Genomic DNA, 20,153 nt, shown 5'->3' with positions numbered 1-20,153 from the left:
CGATCCCCTCAAGCATTTATTTCACTGAAGCAATCCTTTGATGCACCGGTTGCTTTGTTGCCAAATATCATTTTGCAATGTCCATTGTGAGTTGTGCAATTTCCATTATAGCAATATGCACCATCACTGCACGGGGCAGCATCTTGTACGTAAACATCTTCAGGACACAACTCTGAAGTCCCATTGCAGTAATCAGGAAGGTTACAGGCATGAACTTTCTCTTTGCAAACAGACTGAGCTGGAAGAAATTGACAATTAACACAGCACTGTCCAAAAGCACAAGTGGCATCTGGACTCAACATGCACTTAGACTGGCAACATGGATCCAATTTGCATTGCTCTGGTGAGCCACAGTCACATTCCTCTTTATCTTCTACTATTTTGTTTCCACAGGATGCAAATTTATACATTAGATCAGGGACTGGTGGAACTAACAAACATTGAAAGTTCCTTACTGAGAAGTAATCCTTATAACTACAATTGCTAAACTTATCTGTGCTTGCTTGGTATGCAACCATAACACAAGCATGTCGATCACAAGTGCAGTATTTTTCATCATATTGCAGAGTTCCGCCCTGTTGTGCCTAGTAGACAAATATAATGAAGAAGGGCTTTAAAATGTATCTCTGCATAATACTGTCCATTATTTCCTGTGCATCTATTTGACACATTCAGTGTATTGTTCAATTCTCTGATTCAGTTGGGACAGAATTTTCTTCCTCTTTTACACCTTCTTCATATGTTCTTTCTGGTTTTTTTACAAACCGCTCTCTCGGGTGCTTCCTGAAATAATTACCCAGCCCAAGTATAGCAACAACAGTAAAAACAAGAAATACAATTGCTGCTATAATTCCTATGACGATGTCAATATGCTGTGAAGCCTTCCCTGGTGGTGGAGTTCCACTGTCAATGCTGCCGCCATAGCCTTCATTGAGACAATCTGGAGGAGCCCAGCCATAATCACAATGACAATGTTTGTAAGTGTTGCATATTCCTCGATTATGACACTTTACGACATTGCAATCATATTTCAAGAGAGACACTTTCTTGCACTCCCCATTAATACACATCATTTCTGTGCCACAAGGAGTCCCATCTCTCACTGCTCCAATATCAGGCATCTCCATTCCAGCATGGTAATCTGTACTCCAGCATTTCCTATTGCCTAGGGGTGTGTTAATTATGGTGCTGTGTTCCTCCAAAGAAGGTACTGTATCAACATTTTCACACTGGATTCGGCCGCACAAGATGTTCTGAGTATCACATTTCTTATAAGTGTCATGTCTAAGCCCACAGTTGCCAAAGCGATCACCTCGAGCGTTCATTTCACTGAAGCAATCCTTTGATGCACCGGTTGCTTTGTTGCCAAAGATCATTCTGCACTGCCTAGTGTGAGTTGTGCAATTCCCATGATAGCAATATGCCCCATCACTACACGGGGCACCATCTTGTACATAAACATCTTCAGGACACAACTCTGAAGTCCCATTGCAGTACTCGGGGAGATCACAGCTGCTGACCTGTTCTCTGCAAACCTTATGAACTGGAAGATACTGACACTCAACACAGCACTCTCCAAAAGCGCAAGTGGCATCTGGACTCAACATGCAATTAGACTGGCAACATGGATCCAACTTGCATTGCTCTGTTGAGCCACAATCACATTCCTCTTTATCTTCCACTACTTTGTTTCCACAGTATGCAAATTTATACATTAGATCAGGGTCTAGTGGAACTAACAGACACTGTCTGTTCCTTACTGAGAAGTAATCCTTGTAACTGCAATTGCTAAACTTATCTGTGCTTACGCCATATGCAGCCATAACGCAAGCATGTCGATCACACGTGCAGTATTTTTCATCATGTTTCATTCCAAGATTATGTCCTAATTCATGGGCAAATATAACAGTAAAATCAAACAAACTGTAAGTCATATATGACTCAACACCAGTTGCCCAGTGGGCAAGACAAATTGTTCTTACGTACGCTAATCCAACTGTAGGTCCAAAACTTTTATATACAAATAAATGAGCAGCATCAAGATGTATATGTTTACTTAGTGACTCTCTTACAAACATGGCAAAATTGAGCAGTGTTTTTTCTATTGTGTCTTCGATTTTCATGAGGTTCTTTTCTGACCAAATCTCCAGGCCAGCTATAGACAACTCAACAGCAAGTGGCTCATATATTGAGTTTGCAGCATGGATAATATCTAGAACTTGCAAAGCAATACGACTTTCATTTCTGTCAAACCTGACATATCGTTCATGTTCTATCACAATGGCAAGCTCCAAGTATCTGGTATGTGTCCACCAGGCTCCTCTCGCATCAGTTTGATCTGTTACATTATTTGTGCTTTGGATCATGGCCTCTTGGCGTCTTTGCTCTTCCTCTGTTAGCCCACACCTCATTCGTACAGCACCCACCATTTCCTCCAATCTATACAACACATGTTGAGAAGTAGCAGATGCCTGAACAGGTTCAATTTCATAGGTGCGGTTTTCTAAGTGCAACAGACCCCGGAGTCCCCCTGAGCAAGTGCTGAGGGTGACTCGAGAGGCAGGATGGCCTTTTACCAAGCCGCGGTAGAAGCAGTCATCTCTGATGAAAGGATAGTCCATCTGAAGGTCCCCCTCCCTACTGTAAGTGAAGACAGGGAAATGTTTAGGCACAAAGCTCTTCTTTTTCCTGAGCTTCACGATGTGGCCCTTCCCCTCAATTTGCAGCAAGTAAGTGATAGTGTGGGGGTTTTGTCCATATCGGGGGGTTAATTTCCTTGGGACAATCATCTCATAGGAGGCATACCTATAGCCCTGTGGAGGGTTCTGACCTGCAGTCTCACTCAACACATTCCATGAGATCAGCACCAGCAGCCAGGGAAGACTGCTTGTCATCTTCCCTGACAGGTGAAAGAATGCACTAAGGCACCCCATGGGATGGCCTGTTGTGGGCCCAAAGCAAAATGGGAAGGAGACTCCTATAGAGAGAGAAGGATTCTGATGATAGCAACCGTCTGTAGATTTACCTTTGGAATGTGGGCGGGCCTTGGTGATTAGGGACAGAATAGAATGCAGAGACTGGGCGAGCGGGAAGCGGGTCAGAGTGCCTGACAGGGGACTTAACAGGAAGAACAGAAAGGAGTGCTGATAGGCTGAGGACCATAGTGTCAGGTAATCATGGGAACTGAGTGCAGGGCAATGGAAGAATACCTAGTCGCATAGCTGTCAACTTTTCCCTTTTCTTGTGAGGAATCCTATTTGGAATAAGGGAATTTCCCTTAGAAAAAGGGAAACGTTGACAGCTATGCGCTAGTAGGAGTTCCTATGGCCTTGTCATGAACAAATTTGGTATAGATATATTATTTCTTGTGCCACTGAAGGGCTGGAAGCAGGATATGTGAACAGCAAGTTGCCTGCTCTACAGAGATTTGGCCAGCAATATGCAGCAATAGCAGGTAAGGCGAAGGGGGAGTTTTTAATTATTATTATTTTATTAAATTTGTATAACGCCCTAAATCCATAGATCTCATAAATTTACAATAAGATATTAGATGCAGGTTGGAGTAAAGGTAAAGGTAAAGGTACCCCTGCCCGTACGGGCCAGTCGTGTCCGACTCTAGGGTTGTGCGCCCAGCCAGCGCTGTCCGAAGACACTTCCGGGTCACGTGGCCAGCGTGACGAAGCTGCTCTGGCGAACCAGCACCAGCGCAGCACACGGAACGCCGTTTACCTTCCCGCTATAAAGCGGTACCTATTTATCTACTTGCACTTAAGGGTGCTTTCGAACTGCTAGGTGGGCAGGAGCTGGGACCGAGAGACGGGAGCTCACTCCGCCACGGGGATTCAAACTGCCGACCATGCAATCGGCAAGTCCTAGGCACTGAGGTTTTACCCACAGCGCCACCCGCAGGTTGGAGTTGTTTGTATCAAATGCTATAAATTTTATATGAAGGTATTTTTAAAACAAATTATAGGAAGTCTTTACTTGTCCATCTGGTCCATAGAGTCACACTGTAGCTGTTGCATACGTGCTCCTTTTGATGAAAAGGCTCACATTCAAAATTCTCCAATGTGTCTACTCATTTTGAGGTGGCTCACTCCTTGCCCCACCAACACACATACAGGGCATAGAGGGCAGCTGCCCCTCATCCCAAGGGCATCTTGGCCGTGACTCTTGGCTGCGAGTCCTGGAAGACCTGCTCTCTGCCTTGCAGCCTTTTCCCTGACTGACTTCAGCTACAAAAGCTGAGACTGTTGAACACACCCTTGGGCTGGGGTGTTGTTTGCCGAATTTTGTTGGGAGGGGTAGTGGTTGCTGCTGTTGCTGGTTTTTTGTATCTTTATTATAGATCTTGTGATTTATGTGGAAATTGTTCAGTCTGGTTGTATATTTTTTATGCTTTCTTTATTGCTTTTGACTACTTTAGTTATGTTGCAGTTATGAGTCCAGCTACAAAAGCTGAGGCTGCTGAAGAGGCCAGAGACCATCTTGGCTGTCTCTTAGTGCAGACCCAGGTCATCGAGCCTGGGCTTCCTCATGAACTACCATTGGCAGTATTGTTTGCATACCAGTGCAAGTAGATAAACAGGTACCGCCTTACTGAATCAAGATAGACTATATCCACAGCATTTCCCTCATTCACCAAATTTGTAATTCCATTAAAAAAAAAAGAAATCAGATTGGTCTGGCATGACTTATTTTTGAAGCTTTCAACACCAGAAATCTGACATAGCTTTTTAAAATTCCATTGCATTTAGAACATGATAATGGATTTCCAGAATATTTTTTATTTTATTTTCATGACTAAATCAATTTTATTTGTGACAAATAGTTTTGTTTTGATTTACTGAGTGTTACGGGTCACACTCTAAATATATATTAAGCAGAATACATTTTTATAAAGAAATTAAAATAGTCTCTTATCATAAAACCATAGTGTAATGGTTCTAGGGGTTGCTCGTGCGTAAACCGGCGCCACACCTGGCTGGGTTGCCTGAGTGAACCTTTTCTGTCCGGACAGCCACTCACCTGTGGCTGTCTTAAACGCTGGCAGAATCCGTCAGTGGGCGTTTCTTGAACTTCTTCCAGCAAAGCTCTTTGACGCCTAATCTCCGCCTACTCTCCCTGCGCGGAAGCCTTCTGTGCAAGGAGGGTGTGGGCAGCAGAGGACCCGTGCTCTCCCCGCTGGTCCCCGGCAAGGAGTCATGGGACCGCCTCGCCGATTCCCCCATCTGCCCCCCTTCTCCACTGGTGCTACGCTGATTTCCTTCCCCAGAAGATGGGCTGCTTCTCCCCATCCCGGGACGCTCTCTGGAATCCCTCTGGAGCCCCCTTTCTCCCTCTGGCTCCGATGGCAGTTCCCTGACATCCACCTCCTCCCCAGGACCCCCTCCACCCCCGGCGCGATTTTCCCATACAACCTCCTCTCTTTCCTCGGCTGACAATGCAGGGAATCCCCTGAAGTAGGTGTCATCATCCTCTGAGGATTCAAAACCAGCCTCCCCCCCGCTCAGATCTCTTCCCGCAGGTTGAACCTCCCAGTCTGATTCTTCTCCCTCTGACACCTCCCCTTCCTCCTCTGAGGAGGCAGGAAAACCCACAAAGTCCCCTTTGTCGTCTGTGGGTCCAAATTCTTCCTCCCAGAATCTAGCTAGTGGTTTTGGCTTATACGGGAACAAACTGTGGAATTCTTCCACCAGATACCCGTCATTGATTGATTCAGCGGGGACCCACGTATTTTCCGACCTGGGTTCTCCCTCCCAAGCTACCAAGTACTCCACCTGGCAACATCGCCATCTTGGATCGAGTATTTCCGTGGCTTGGTTGCAGTGTTCCCTCTCCTCTACCCGCGGGTGGGTGGTGACTCCTCCCTCCCACCCCGGAAATTCCTGCCCCTCCCTGTACGGTGAAAGTAGGGACCTATGGAACACCGGATGTATCTTCATGCTGTCAGGCAACTTGAGTGTGAATGCCACTGGGTTCACCTGCTGTATTACCTCAAAAGGCCCCAGCCTCCTCAGCTGCAACTTCTTGCACCCTCCCTTTAGAGGTAACCCTTGGGTTGACAACCACACCCGGTCTCCCACCCGTATGGCCTCCCCCTCCCGACAGTGCCTGTCCACCTGCCTCTTGTAAACTTCCTTGGCTCGCTCCAAGTTCATCTTGAGTTGCTGGTGCAAGGCCTCCATTTCCTCCACAAATTGCTCAGCCACCGGTACACTCCATCTTTCCTCCCCCCTCCCCGGGAAGGCCCTGGGGTGACACCCATAATTGGCCATGAACGGGCTCATTCCCGTGGACACATGTTCAGCGTTATTGTACGCAAATTCAGCCAAAGCTAATTTCTCTACCCAGTCGTTCTGTCTCTCGCTGATGTAGCAGCGTAGGTATTGCTGAAGTATACCGTTTGCTCTTTCGGCTTGTCCGTTTCTGGGTGCCTCGCCGTCGAGAAGCTCACCTCGACCTGTAGCAAGCTCATGAGCTTCTTCCAGAACCTGGAAGTAAATTGTTTCCCGCAATCCGAGATTACCCTCGAGGGAGCCCCATGCAGTCTGAAAATGTGATCCACAAACAACCTGGCTGTCTCCTCTGCTGTTGCCGTGTGTGAGCAAGCTGTGAAATGGCACATTTTTGTCAGTAGATCGACTACTACCATGACTGCTGTCTTCCCCCTTGACTTGGGCAAATCTGTCATAAAATCAATGGACACCACCTCCCAGGGCCTTCCCGGTGTATGTAAGGGTTCCAGTAACCCTGCGGGGTCAGCCCTCTCCCCCTTTGCCCTCTGGCAACGGTCGCACCCTCATACATATTCTCGTACGTCTTCCATCTTTGGCCACCAGAACTGCCTGGTGACAAGCAGCATGGTCTTGTGCTGTCCAAAGTGTCCAGCTGTTGGGTTGTCGTGGAGTTGTTTAAGCACCTTCCCCCTCAAGGTCTCCCCCAGTACATACAGTGCCCCCTTATAGTACAGTAGCCCTTCCTTTTCCTCAAACCCTCCATTGTCTTCCCTTCCGTCTCGGAGTTCCCTGATTTTTGCTTGAGCGGATGTGTCGTCTCTAGTAAGCCCTGCCAGTTCTCGTTTCCCAACCAATGCTCCCACAAACACACAACAGCCCTTGGGAAACACATGTCGGATCTCCGGTGGTCCCTCTCCTTCCATGTACTCCGGTATCAAGGGGAGAGCATCTGCTCTTACGTTTTCCTCTCCCGGCACGTATCTGATCTCGAAGGAAAACTTGGCGAACTCCTGGGCCCATCGAATCTGTCTCTGGTTGAGCACTCGTGCGGTCCGCCAGTATTCCAAGTTCTCGTGGTCAGTACAGACCTGGATCTTGTGCCGCGCCCCTATCAATAGATGTCTCCATTGCTGAAACACCACATAGATCGCAAGCAGTTCTCGGTCATACACTGTGTAGTTTTGCTCTGACTTGCTCAGCTTCCTTGAGAAAAAGGCACATGGCCTCCAGCTCTGCTTGGCCCTGGGCTGCAAAAGGACCGCTCCAACGGCTCGGTCGGACGCGTCCATCTCCAGTCTCGTGGGCTTCTCCAGATCCACGTGCAGGAGCTGCTCTTCTGAAGCGAACGCCTTCTTCAGCCTTTCAAAGGATTGCTGCGCACTCTCTGTCCACGCAAACTTCTTTTTGCTACTAAGACAATCTGTTATGGGCGCTGTCAAGTGAGCGAAGTTCTTTATGAACTTAATGTAGAAGTTGCTGAAGCCTTAGAACCTCTGCACATCCTTCTGGTTTTGGGGGGCTTTCCATTCCAGCACTGCTTTCACCTTGCCTGGGTCCATAGCTAGGCCCTTGTCTGACAATTTGTACCCCAGAAACTCGACCTCTCTGGCGTGGAATTGGCATTTTTCCAGCTTGACCCACAACTGATGCTTCTGCAATCTCTGTAGCACCTCCCTGACATCTCTGATGTGTTGCTTCTCATTGTCCAAATAGATTAAGACGTCATCCAAAAAGGCTACGCAATTCTTGTACAGCAGGGGCCCCAACACGTGGTGCATGAATGCTTGAAAGCAGGCGGACCCCGATTGTAATCCAAATGGCATGACTAAGTACTCAAAAGCCCCCAGGGGGGTGAACATGGTTGTTTTCCATTTGTCCCCCTCCCTTATCCTAATCAAATTGTATGCTCCCCTGAGGTCCAGCTTGGTAAAAATCTTTCCCTGCCTCACACGTGTTAAAATGTTGTCAATCCTGGGCATTGGGAAGGTCACGGGTTCTGACACCAGGTTCAAGGCCCTGTAATCCACGACTAGTCTGGGCTGATTAGCCTCTTTTTTGTCTACAAAGAACACCGGACTGCCCCCCACCACCTTTGATTCCCTTATGAATTCTCTCCAGGTTCTTGTCAATAAACTGCCGCAGGTCCTGCATCTCTCGGTCAGACATGGCATACAGCTTACCCACCGGCAACTGAGCCCCTGGGAGTAGGTTGATTTGGCAGTCAAAGGGCCTGTGGGGGGGTAGTCTATCTGCCTCCCTCTCACTGAAGACCTCCTTCAAGTCAGCATATTGTGGTGGCACCTCCCCTTTTTGTTCCAAGGCCAGCCCAGCCACCCTGGCCACTGTAATTCTTAGGCCCTTCCCTCCCAGACAGTGTTCTAAGCAGTAAGCTGACCCAAAGGTGACTGACCGCTGATGCCATGACACTACTGGATCATGTATTGCCAGCCAGCTCATTCCCAGTATTATTGGGGGTCCTGCCAGCGTGGCCACATGAAAGGCAATGGTCTCCGTGTGCCTGGAGACCCTCATTCGCATTGGCGGTGTCTGGTGTGTCACCTCCCCTCCCAGAAGTTCCCTGCCATCGATGGTGGTCACCTGCAAGGGAAAATCTAGTGGTAACAGGTGGAGTTGGTGCTCCAGAGCGAAGTCTCTGCTGAAGAAATTACATGAGTGCCAGAATCTAGCAGTCCCTCCACTTTGACGGGGTGCCCATTTGGGAGTTCTAGCACCACCTCTATGGCTATAGCTGCCTTGGGGGGGTCAGGCTGGGGCACTTCTATTGGTCACTGGCCTGGCTGCTGCCCCTGCTGGTTGGCAGCCATGCGTTGTCGTTTCCCTGCACCGGCCCTTCCTCCCCCTTCTCGTCGTGGCCTGCAGCCCCCATCATGCCTTGTCAGGCTTTTCGTTGAGAGCAGACCTTTGCAAAATGTCCCGGTCGCTGACAGGGGAAACACTTCTTGGTAGTTTTCCACTCCTTCCCCTCCCTTTTCCAACCTTCACCAGCATTTGATACTTCACGCGCGCGCCCCCCATCAATTTCCATCGGCTCCGCCGCCTGGGAAGGCTCCCTCGGTATTTCAGGAATGCGGTTGTCATGGAAACGTTCCCCTCTTATCTCCCGCTTCTCCTGAGCCCGCGCTTCCTGGTGTACGCCGATCGCAAGCACAGCCTTTGTGAGTTCATCCATCGACCGTGGCCGGGGCGCTTGGGACAACACGTCTTTCACTTCGGGGGATAGACCCGCCTCAAACAACATTTGTATCAGTTCAGAGTCCAGATCCCACCCGAGTCGGTGGACTAACATTGCAAAACGCGACCAGTAGTTTCTGATGGACTGGCCCCCATTCTTGCACCCCATCAGTTCCTGCTGTGTGACGCTTTGCTCCACCTCGCTGGAGAACATCGCGTCAATTGCCTGGTAGAATTTCTTAAGGTCCTTCAAGGCATCATTTTGCGTCGCCATTAGGGGCCTGATCCATTCGCGCGCCCCATCCTGCAGATGCCCCACAATGTAAGCCACCCTCTCCCCGTCATCAGCAAAGTCATCTTTCTGCAGTTCCAAAGCGTACTGCACTTCCGTTCGGAAAGCATTGTAGTCTTGGGGCTTTCCACCAAACTTGTGTACCAGCCCCGGTACCTTCCTTGCAATGGGGGTGGTTCTGACCTGTGCATCCTGAGCCCGTCTCTCGTCCAGCCGCACCATCAGGGTAGCTACATGCGCCTCCAGGTCTTGGTTCCTCTTGACCAGACTCCGCACCGCAGCTTGTTGCTCCGTCTCTCCGGCTGTCCCTGTTTGGCTCATCGTGCTGCCCCTCCGGGGCTGCGCACAAGCAACGTCAGTGATTGACAGATTGCTGTAATGGTTCTAGGGGTTGCTCATGCGTAAACCGGCGCCACACCTGGCTGGGTTGCCTGAGTGAACCTTTTCTGTCCGGACAGCCACTCGCCCGCGGCTGTCTCAGTCGCTGGCAGAATCCGTCAGTGGGCGTTTCTTGAACTTCTTCCAGCAAAGAAGCTCTTTGACGCCTAGTCTCTGCCTACTCTCCCTGCGCGGAAGCCTTCAGCGCAAGGAGGGTGTGGGCAGCGGAGGACCCGTGCTCTCCCCGCTGGTCCCCGGCGAGGAGTCATGGGAACGCCTCGCCGATTCCCCCATCTGCCCCCCTTCTCCACTGCTGCTACGCTGATTTCCTTCCCCAGAAGATGGGCTGCTTCTCCCCATCCTGGGACACTCTCTGGAATCCCTCTGGAGCCCCCTCTCTCCCTCTGGCTCCGATGGCAGTTCCCTGACACATAGAATCATCGAGCCTGAGCTTCCTCATGAACTACCATTGGCAGTATTGTTTGCATACCAGTGCAAGTAGATAAACAGGTACCGCCTTACTGAATCAAGATAGACTATATCCACAGCATTTCCCTCATTCACCAAGTTTGTAATTCCATTAAAAAAAAGAAATCAGATTGGTCTGGCATGAGTTATTTTTGAAGCTTTTAAGTCACTTTCAACACCAGAAATCTGACATGGCTTTTTAAATTCCCATTGCATTTAAAACATGATAATGGATTTCCAGAATATTTTTTTCTTTTATTTACAAGACAAAATCAATTTTATTTGTGACAAATAGTTTTGTTTTGATTTACTGAGTGTTACGGGTCACACTCTAAATATATATTAAGCAGAATACATTTTTATAAAGAAATTAAAATACTCTCTTATCATAAAATCATAGAGATGTAGAGTTTGAAGGGATCATGAAGGTCTTCTACTCCAGCCCCCTGCAATCCAAGAATCTTTTGCCCAACATGGGCTCGAATCCACAACCCTGAGATTAAGAGTCTCTGCCCTACTGACTTAATCTAGTTCTTTTTAAAAGTAATTTTGATTTTATAAAAGATGACGGCAAATGCAAATGTTTGTTTGTTTATTTATTTATTTAATAAAATTTATATACCACTTGATTGTAGGGGGGGAAACCTCAAAGCAGTTTTGAAAAGTAATATGTAATTGAAATAGGTCACAAAGAGTTACAACATTATACAGCACACACATACAAACTGATTTAAATACAAGTTTGGGATAATATGAATTTGTAGTAAATCAGCAGAGTGTCTTGGTAGAACAAATTGTTTTATAGGCTTTAACAGACTAACTTTTTCTAATACTTTTTCTGGCAGAAAAACATGTTATCTCTGAAATGAGGGTGTGTTTTTTTTTACAGAGGTACGTCCTGGTTTTCTATACTTGCCTTTTATTTGTAAGGAACCTCTGTAGAAACAAAGAAAGGTGGTTTTCTCCATTTACAGCGGAGAGATGGATAGCTGAGGACCAGGCTCAAAACAGTGCCAGCGTGGACTCTGAGCAAGTGCAGACCTCAGACTATAAGCAAGAAGCCTGATGCCACTGTGTAAGATTAGCTGTCTCGGTGACTAGCAGCCTCATTCCCTGGGCTTTAGTTTCCTATTGTTTCAAATAAGTGTGCCTACTTCACCTATGAAATTTTGGAGAGTAAAAGAGCAGCTCAGCCCCACATTCCAATTTTTAGTCTCCAAAGAGGAGGATCTAATAAGGGCATAATACTGCTTCCACCTTCCCCTTTTTCCTCTGCAGGCTGCTTCACCTTCAACTGTACTGAAAAGGAAAGAGCTGGGATGCTGTGGAATAGAGCATTGAAGCTCCTTCCTCCCTCAGCTGCAGTATCTGTGGCCAATATTTGCAACTCTGTTTGTGTGTGAGAGAGAGAGAGAGAGATGAGATCCAGTCACCTCTATGTGCAACACTGAAATTGGTCCCTATATAAGAAGATCAGTCTGCTATTAGCAGAACTTTGGAACTTAAGGATTAAAGCATCCCACTTTTGTCCATAGCAACATTCAGTAATCTCCCTTTAGGGTTTATTCAGAAGAAATTATTCATAACATTAGGACTTCTCAACCATTTTACACCTATTTCGATAAAAAAAATGTTAGCATTTGTACTTTCAGAGTTTTTAATCACTGCTTTTTGTCTTTTAAAACAAAGAAATAAACGCTTACTTGTATATTTTGAGCGACTGGTTGTGAGCCAGAGCCAGGCTCTCTTGGATGAAACCAATTTTCTGCATCCATTTTAATCAAGGTTTAGGTCTGTTTGGCCATGGAAACTGCTTTTGTTATGCTGTATGATGACCTCAGTCAGGCGAGGGATGGGAGAATGTGTTAATTCCCTGTTAATCCTATTGATCTCTCAGCGGCTTTCAATACCATTCACCATGGTATCCTTCTGGAGCAGTTGTCCCAGTGTGAGGGTGGGCAGCACTGCTTTGCGGTGGTTCTGGTCCTACTTGGATAGTCATTTCCACAGGATGATGCTTGGGGAGTGCTTTTCAGCTTCACAAAGTCTTCAATGCAGGGCTCCTTAGGGATCAAGCATGGCCCCCATGCTGTTAAACATGTTAATCTACAAGATGTTAATCTACAGGAAAATGCTGGGTGGAGTCATCCAGAGTCTTGCAGTACGTTGACAGCAATATGTTGATGGCACATCTGGATTTCTTAACATCTACAAGTGTAGCAGTGGATGTGCATGACTGATGTCTTGACTCAGTAATAGATTGGATGGGAGCCAATAAACTGAAGCTCAGTTCAGATTAAACTGAAGTGAATGGTTCCCTAGACTGGATGGATGGGAAATGGCCTGCTCTTGATGGGATTACACTCCCTCTGAAGGAGTAGTTACATAGCTTGGGGATACTTCTGGAAACTTCGCTTTGCTGTCACTTGAGGCTCAAGTGGCCTTGGTAGCATGAAGTGCCTTCCATCTGCTTTGGCTGGTGGCCAGCCATACTCTGATGACCTCTGGGTTAGATTACTCAATGTGTTATACATGGGGCTGTCTTTGAAGGCAATTCAGAAGTTGGTACAGAATTCAGTAGCCAGGTTGCTCATGGAGGCAAGACAGTCTGAGCACATAACACCAATCCTGGCCCAACCACACTGGTTGCCAATCAGTTTCTGGGCCCAATTAAAAGTGCTGGTTTTGACCTACAAAGCCTATTGTGGCTCAGTACCCAACTACCTGAAGAAACAACTCTCCCCGTATAAACCAGCATAGACTCAACAATAATAATCTGAGGCCTTTCTTCTTGTGCCTCCTCCTCAGGAGTTCTGGGGGGTGGCAACACAAGAAGGGGGCTTTTCAGTGGTGGCTCCCTACTTATGGAATGCTCCCCCTGAGGAGGCTCACCTGGCATCATGAAGAAATAGCTTTAGGAACTAAGCAACCCCCCCCCCCTTTTGCTATACCTTTGTTTTTAGTTATCTGTGGTCTCCAGTGGTTGGAATGTTTTAATCCCGCCTTTTCAAAATGGGATTTTATTTCACATTTATCTTTGGTTTTTATTTTATTTTCTGCTGGTTTCAATGTACTGTATGTGTTTGCTTTTATATTATAAATCACTTTGGATTACCTTCTTTAAAGTATGAAGAATAAATTTGATAAACAAATCAACATTTTGTCATTTTAACATTTTGTTTCCATGGTTCTCTGCATTCTTCAGTTGCTTTGATATGAAGACATGGAATCACTAAGATTACGTAACATTGTGATGCTCAGCTGTTAAAGTGTTTTGTTGCCTTTTTACTGCTCTACAACAGGCATATTTTAGGATATCACCTCAGTTACTCAAATGACATCAGTGGTTATATTAGTTTCTGTGAGAATGGGATTTTATTCAGAGCCTGGCTTTTGCTGAAAGTATTTAGCATTCCTGCACATTATTTTCCCCAGTGAGCTTAAGGGAGATACTTCTGAGAGTTAGAGACTGCAGACAACATCAACACATTGCAGAGTTCTGTCCTATTGTGCCTAGTAGACAAATGAAGAAGGGCTTTAAAAACTTTAGAAACTTAAATGTATCACTGCATAATACTGTCCATTATTTCTTGCACATCTATTTGACACATTCAGTGTATTGTTCAATTCTCTGATTCAGTTGGGACAGGATTTTCTTCCTCTTTTACACCTTCTTCATGTTTTTTCTGGTTTTTTTTACAAACCGCTCTCTCAGACGCTTCCTGAAATAAATACCCAGCCCCAAAACAGCAAAAATAGTAGAAACAAGAAATACAATTGCTGCTATAATTCCTGTCATGTTGACGCTACGTTTTGAAGGGTTCCCTGGTGGAGGAGGTCCACTGTCAATGCTGCCACCATTACCTTGGTTTAGACAGTCTGGAGGGGCCCAGCCATCATCACAATGACAATGTTTGTAAGTGTTGCATATTCCTCGATTATGACACTTTGTGACATTGCAATCATATTTCAAGAGGGACACATTCTTGCACTCCCCATTAATACACATCATTTCTGTGCCACAAGGAGTCCCATCTCTCACTGCTCCAATATCGGGTATCTCCAATCCAGCGTGGTAATCTGTACTCCAGCAATGCCTATTGCCAAGAGGCGTATTAATTATGGTGCTGTGTTCCTCCAAAGAAGGTAGTTTATCAACATTTTCACACTGGATTCGGCCGCACAAGATGTTCTGAGTATCACATTTCTTATAAGTGTCATGTCTAAGCCCACAGTTGCCAAAGCGATCACCTCGAGTGTTCATTTCACTGAAACAATCCTTTGATGCACCAGTTGCTTTGTTGCCAAAGATCATTCTGCACTGCCTAGTGTGAGTTGTGCAATTCCCATGATAGCAATATGCCCCATCACTACACGGGGCACCATCTTGTACATAAACATCTTCAGGACACCATTCTGAAGTCCCGTTGCAATACTCGGGGAGATCACAGCTGCTGACCTGTTCTCTGCAAACCTTATGAACTGGAAGATACTGACACTCAACACAGCACTCTCCAAAAGCGCAAGTGGCATCTGGACTCAACATGCAATTAGACTGACAACATGGATCCAACTTGCATTGCTCTGTTGAGCCACAATCACATTCCTCTTTATCTTCCACTACTTTGTTTCCACAGTATGCAAATTTATACATTAGATCAGGGTCTAGTGGAACTAACAAACACTGTCTGTTCCTTACTGAGAAGTAATCCTTGTAACTGCAATTGCTAAACTTATCTGTGCCTACTCCATCTGCAGCCATAACGCAAGCATGTCGATCACACGTGCAGTATTTTTCATCATGGTTCATTCCAAGATTATGTCCTACTGCATGGGCAAATGTAACAGTAAAATCAAACAAACTGGGAGTCACATATGACTCAACACCACTTGCATAGTGGGCAAGACAAATTGATCTTAAGTACGCTAATCCAAGTGTACTTCCAAAACTTTTATATACAAATAAGTGAGCAGAATCAAGATGTATATGTTTACTTAGTGACTCTCTTACAAATTTGACAAAATTGAGCAGTGTTTTTTCTATTGTGTCTTCGATTTTCATGAGGTTCTTTTCTGACCAAATCTCCAGGCCAGCTATAGACAACTCAACAGCAAGTGGCTCATATATTGAGTTTGCAGCATGGATAATATCTAGAACTTGCAAAGCAATACGACTTTCATTTCTGTCAAACCTGACATATCGTTCATGTTCTATCACAATGGCAAGCTCCAAGTATCTGGTATGTGTCCACCAGGCTCCTCTCGCATCAGTTTGATCTGTTACATTATTTGTGCTTTGGATCATGGCCTCTTGGCGTCTTTGCTCTTCCTCTGTTAGCCCACACCTCATTCGTACAGCACCCACCATTTCCTCCAATCTATACAACACATGTTGAGAAGTAGCAGATGCCTGAACAGGTTCAATTTCATAGGTGCGGTTTTCTAAGTGCAACAGACCCCGGAGTCCCCCTGAGCAAGTGCTGAGGGTGACTCGAGAGGCAGGATGGCCTTTTACCAAGCCGCGGTAGAAGCAGTCATCTCTGATGAAAGGATAGTCCATCTGAAGGTCCCCCTCCCTACTGTAAGTGAAGACAGGGAAATGTTTAGGCACAAAGCTCTTCTTTTTCCTGAGCTTCACGATGTGGCCCTTCCCCTCAATTTGCAGCAAGTAAGTGATAGTGTGGGGGTTTTGTCCATATCGGGGGGTTAATTTCCTTGGGACAATCATCTCATAGGAGGCATACCTATAGCCCTGTGGAGGGTTCTGACCTGCAGTCTCACTCAACACATTCCATGAGATCAGCACCAGCAGCCAGGGAAGACTGCTTGTCATCTTCCCTGACAGGTGAAAGAATGCACTAAGGCACCCCATGGGATGGCCTGTTGTGGGCCCAAAGCAAAATGGGAAGGAGACTCCTATAGAGAGAGAAGGATTCTGATGATAGCAACCGTCTGTAGATTTACCTTTGGAATGTGGGCGGGCCTTGGTGATTAGGGACAGAATAGAATGCAGAGACTGGGCGAGCGGGAAGCGGGTCAGAGTGCCTGACAGGGGACTTAACAGGAAGAACAGAAAGGAGTGCTGATAGGCTGAGGACCATAGTGTCAGGTAATCATGGGAACTGAGTGCAGGGCAATGGAAGAATACCTAGTCGCATAGCTGTCAACTTTTCCCTTTTCTTGTGAGGAATCCTATTTGGAATAAGGGAATTTCCCTTAGAAAAAGGGAAACGTTGACAGCTATGCGCTAGTAGGAGTTCCTATGGCCTTGTCATGAACAAATTTGGTATAGATATATTATTTCTTGTGCCACTGAAGGGCTGGAAGCAGGATATGTGAACAGCAAGTTGCCTGCTCTACAGAGATTTGGCCAGCAATATGCAGCAATAGCAGGTAAGGCGAAGGGGGAGTTTTTAATTATTATTATTTTATTAAATTTGTATAACGCCCTAAATCCATAGATCTCATAAATTTACAATAAGATATTAGATGCAGGTTGGAGTAAAGGTAAAGGTAAAGGTACCCCTGCCCGTACGGGCCAGTCGTGTCCGACTCTAGGGTTGTGCGCCCAGCCAGCGCTGTCCGAAGACACTTCCGGGTCACGTGGCCAGCGTGACGAAGCTGCTCTGGCGAACCAGCACCAGCGCAGCACACGGAAACGCCTTTTACCTTCCCACTTGAAAGCGGTACCTATTTATCTACTTGCACTTAAGGGTGCTTTCGAACTGTCTTTACTTGTCCATCTGGTCCACAGAGTCACACTGTAGCTGTTGCATACGTGCTCCTTTTGATGAAAAGGCTCACATTCAAAATTCTCCAATGTGTCTACTCATTTTGAGGTGGCTCACTCCTTGCCCCACCAACACACATGCAGGGCATAGAGGGCAGCTGCCCCTCATCCCAAGGGCATCTTGGCTGCGAGTCCTGGAAGACCTGCTCTCTGCCTTGCAACCTCTTCCCACCTGACCTAGGAGGGAGGGACCCTGACTGACTGCAGCTACAAAAGCTGAGACTGCTGAACACACCCTTGAGCTGGGGTGTTGTTTGCCGGATTTTGTTGGGAGGGGTGGTGGTTGCTGCTGTTGCTGGTTTTTTGTATCTTTATTATAGATCTTGTGATTTATGTGGAAATTGTTCAGTCTGGTTGTATATTTTTTATGCTTTCTTTATTGCTTTTGACTACTTTAGTTATGTTGCAGTTATGAGTCCAGCTACAAAAGCTGAGGCTGCTGAAGAGGCCAGAGACCATCTTGGCTGTCTCTTAGTGCAGACCCAGGTCATCGAGCCTGAGCTTCCTCATGAACTACCATTGGCAGTATTGTTTGCATACCAGTGCAAGTAGATAAACAGGTACCGCCTTACTGAATCAAGATAGACTATATCCACAGCATTTCCCTCATTCACCAAGTTTGTAATTCCATTAAAAAAAAGAAATCAGATTGGTCTGGCATGAGTTATTTTTGAAGCTTTTAAGTCACTTTCAACACCAGAAATCTGACATGGCTTTTTAAATTCCCATTGCATTTAAAACATGATAATGGATTTCCAGAATATTTTTTTCTTTTATTTACAAGACAAAATCAATTTTATTTGTGACAAATAGTTTTGTTTTGATTTACTGAGTGTTACGGGTCACACTCTAAATATATATTAAGCAGAATACATTTTTATAAAGAAATTAAAATACTCTCTTATCATAAAATCATAGAGATGTAGAGTTTGAAGGGATCATGAAGGTCTTCTACTCCAGCCCCCTGCAATCCAAGAATCTTTTGCCCAACATGGGCTCGAATCCACAACCCTGAGATTAAGAGTCTCTGCCCTACTGACTTAATCTAGTTCTTTTTAAAAGTAATTTTGATTTTATAAAAGATGACGGCAAATGCAAATGTTTGTTTGTTTATTTATTTATTTAATAAAATTTATATACCACTTGATTGTAGGGGGGAAAACCTCAAAGCAGTTTTGAAAAGTAATATGTAATTGAAATATGTCACAAAGAGTTACAACATTATACAGCACACACATACAAACTGATTTAAATACATCTTTGGGATAATATGAATTTGTAGTAAATCAGCAGAGTGTCTTGGTAGAACAAATTGTTTTATAGGCTTTAACAGACTAACTTTTTCTAATACTTTTTCTGGCAGAAAAACATGTTATCTCTGAAATGAGGGTGTGTGTTTTTTTACAGAGGTACGTCCTGGTTTTCTACACTTGCCTTTTATCTGTAAGGAACCTCTGTAGAAACAAAGAAAGGTGGTTTTCTCCATTTACAGCGGAGAGATGGATAGCTGAGGACCAGGCTCAAAACAGTGCCAGCTTGGACTCTGAGCAAGTGCAGACCTCAGACTATAAGCAAAAAGCCAGATGCCACTGTGTAAGATTAGCTGTCTCGGTGACTAGCAGCCTCATTCCCTGGGCTTTAGTTTCCTATTGTTTCAAATAAGTGTGCCTACTTCACCTGTGAAATTTTGGAGAGTAAAAGAGCAGCTCAGCCCCACATTCCAATTTTTAGTCTCGAAAGAGGAGGATCTAATAAGGGCATAATACTGCTTCCACCTTCCCCTTTTTCCTCTGCAGGCTGCTTCACCTTCAACTGTACTGAAAAGGAAAGAGCTGGGATGCTGTGGAATAGAGCACTGAAGCTCCTTCCTCCCTCAGCTGCAGTATCTGTGGCCAATATTTGCAACTCTGTTTGTGTGTGTGTGAGAGAGAGAGAGAGAGATGAGATCCAGTCACCTCTATGTGCAACACTGAAATTGGTCCCTATATAAGAAGATCAGTCTGCTATTAGCAGAACTTTGGAATTTAAGGATTAAAGCATCCCACTTTTGTCCATAGCAACGTTCAGTAATCTCCCTTTAGGGTTTATTCAGAAGAAATTATTCATAACATTAGGACTTCTCAACCATTTTACACCTATTTTGATAAAAAATGTGGCTCAGTACCCAACTACCTGAAGAAACAACTCTCCCCGTATAAACCAGCATAGACTCAACAATAATAATCTGAGGCCTTTCTTCTTGTGCCTCCTCCTCAGGAATTCTGGGGGGTGGCACCACAAGAAGGGGGCTTTTCAGTGGTGGCTCCCTACTTATGGAATGCTCCCCCTGAGGAGGCTCACCTGGCATCATGAAGAAATAGCTTTAGGAACTAAGCAACCCCCCCCCCTTTTGCTATACCTTTGTTTTTAGTTATCTGTGGTCTCCAGTGGTTGGAATGTTTTAATCCCGCCTTTTCAAAATGGGATTTTATTTTACATTTATCTTTGGTTTTTATTTTATTTTCTGCTGGTTTCAATGTACAGTATGTGTTTGTTTTTATATTATAAATCACTTTGGATTACCTTCTTTAATGTATGAAGAATAAATTAGATAAACAAATCAACATTTTGTCATTTTAACATTTTGTTTCCACGGTTCTCTGCATTCTTCAGTTGCTTTGATATGAAGACATGGAATCACAAAGATTACGTAACGTTGTGATGCTCAGCTGTTAAAGTGTTTTGTTGCCTTTTTACTGCTCTACAACAGGCATATTTTAGGATATCACCTCAGTTACTCAAATGACATCAGTGG

The 20,153-nt window shown here is 45.5% G+C and overlaps 1 protein-coding gene across 1 annotated transcript; it reads right to left on the bottom strand.

Annotated features, from left to right (window-relative positions):
- Positions 1-683: 683 nt before the first annotated feature.
- Positions 684-17,121, bottom strand: LOC307226992 (uncharacterized protein; the record flags this gene model as incomplete). The annotated part of the gene is made up of 2 exons (XM_079996021.1): positions 14,240-17,121; positions 684-3,209 (listed from the first exon to the last, which is right to left on the bottom strand). Exons 1-2 carry the CDS (start codon positions 16,439-16,441, stop codon positions 684-686), a joined length of 4,728 nt encoding a protein of 1,575 aa, XP_079852147.1. The 5' UTR covers positions 16,442-17,121.
- Between the last annotated feature and the right edge of the window lie 3,032 nt (positions 17,122-20,153).

Source organism: Podarcis cretensis (genome assembly GCF_951804945.1).
Source record: "Podarcis cretensis genome assembly, chromosome: 1".
NCBI classification, from domain to species: Eukaryota; Metazoa; Chordata; class Lepidosauria; order Squamata; family Lacertidae; genus Podarcis; species Podarcis cretensis.
The sequence above is the reverse complement of the archived record's forward strand: the minus strand, read 5'-3'. Positions and strand labels throughout refer to the sequence as shown.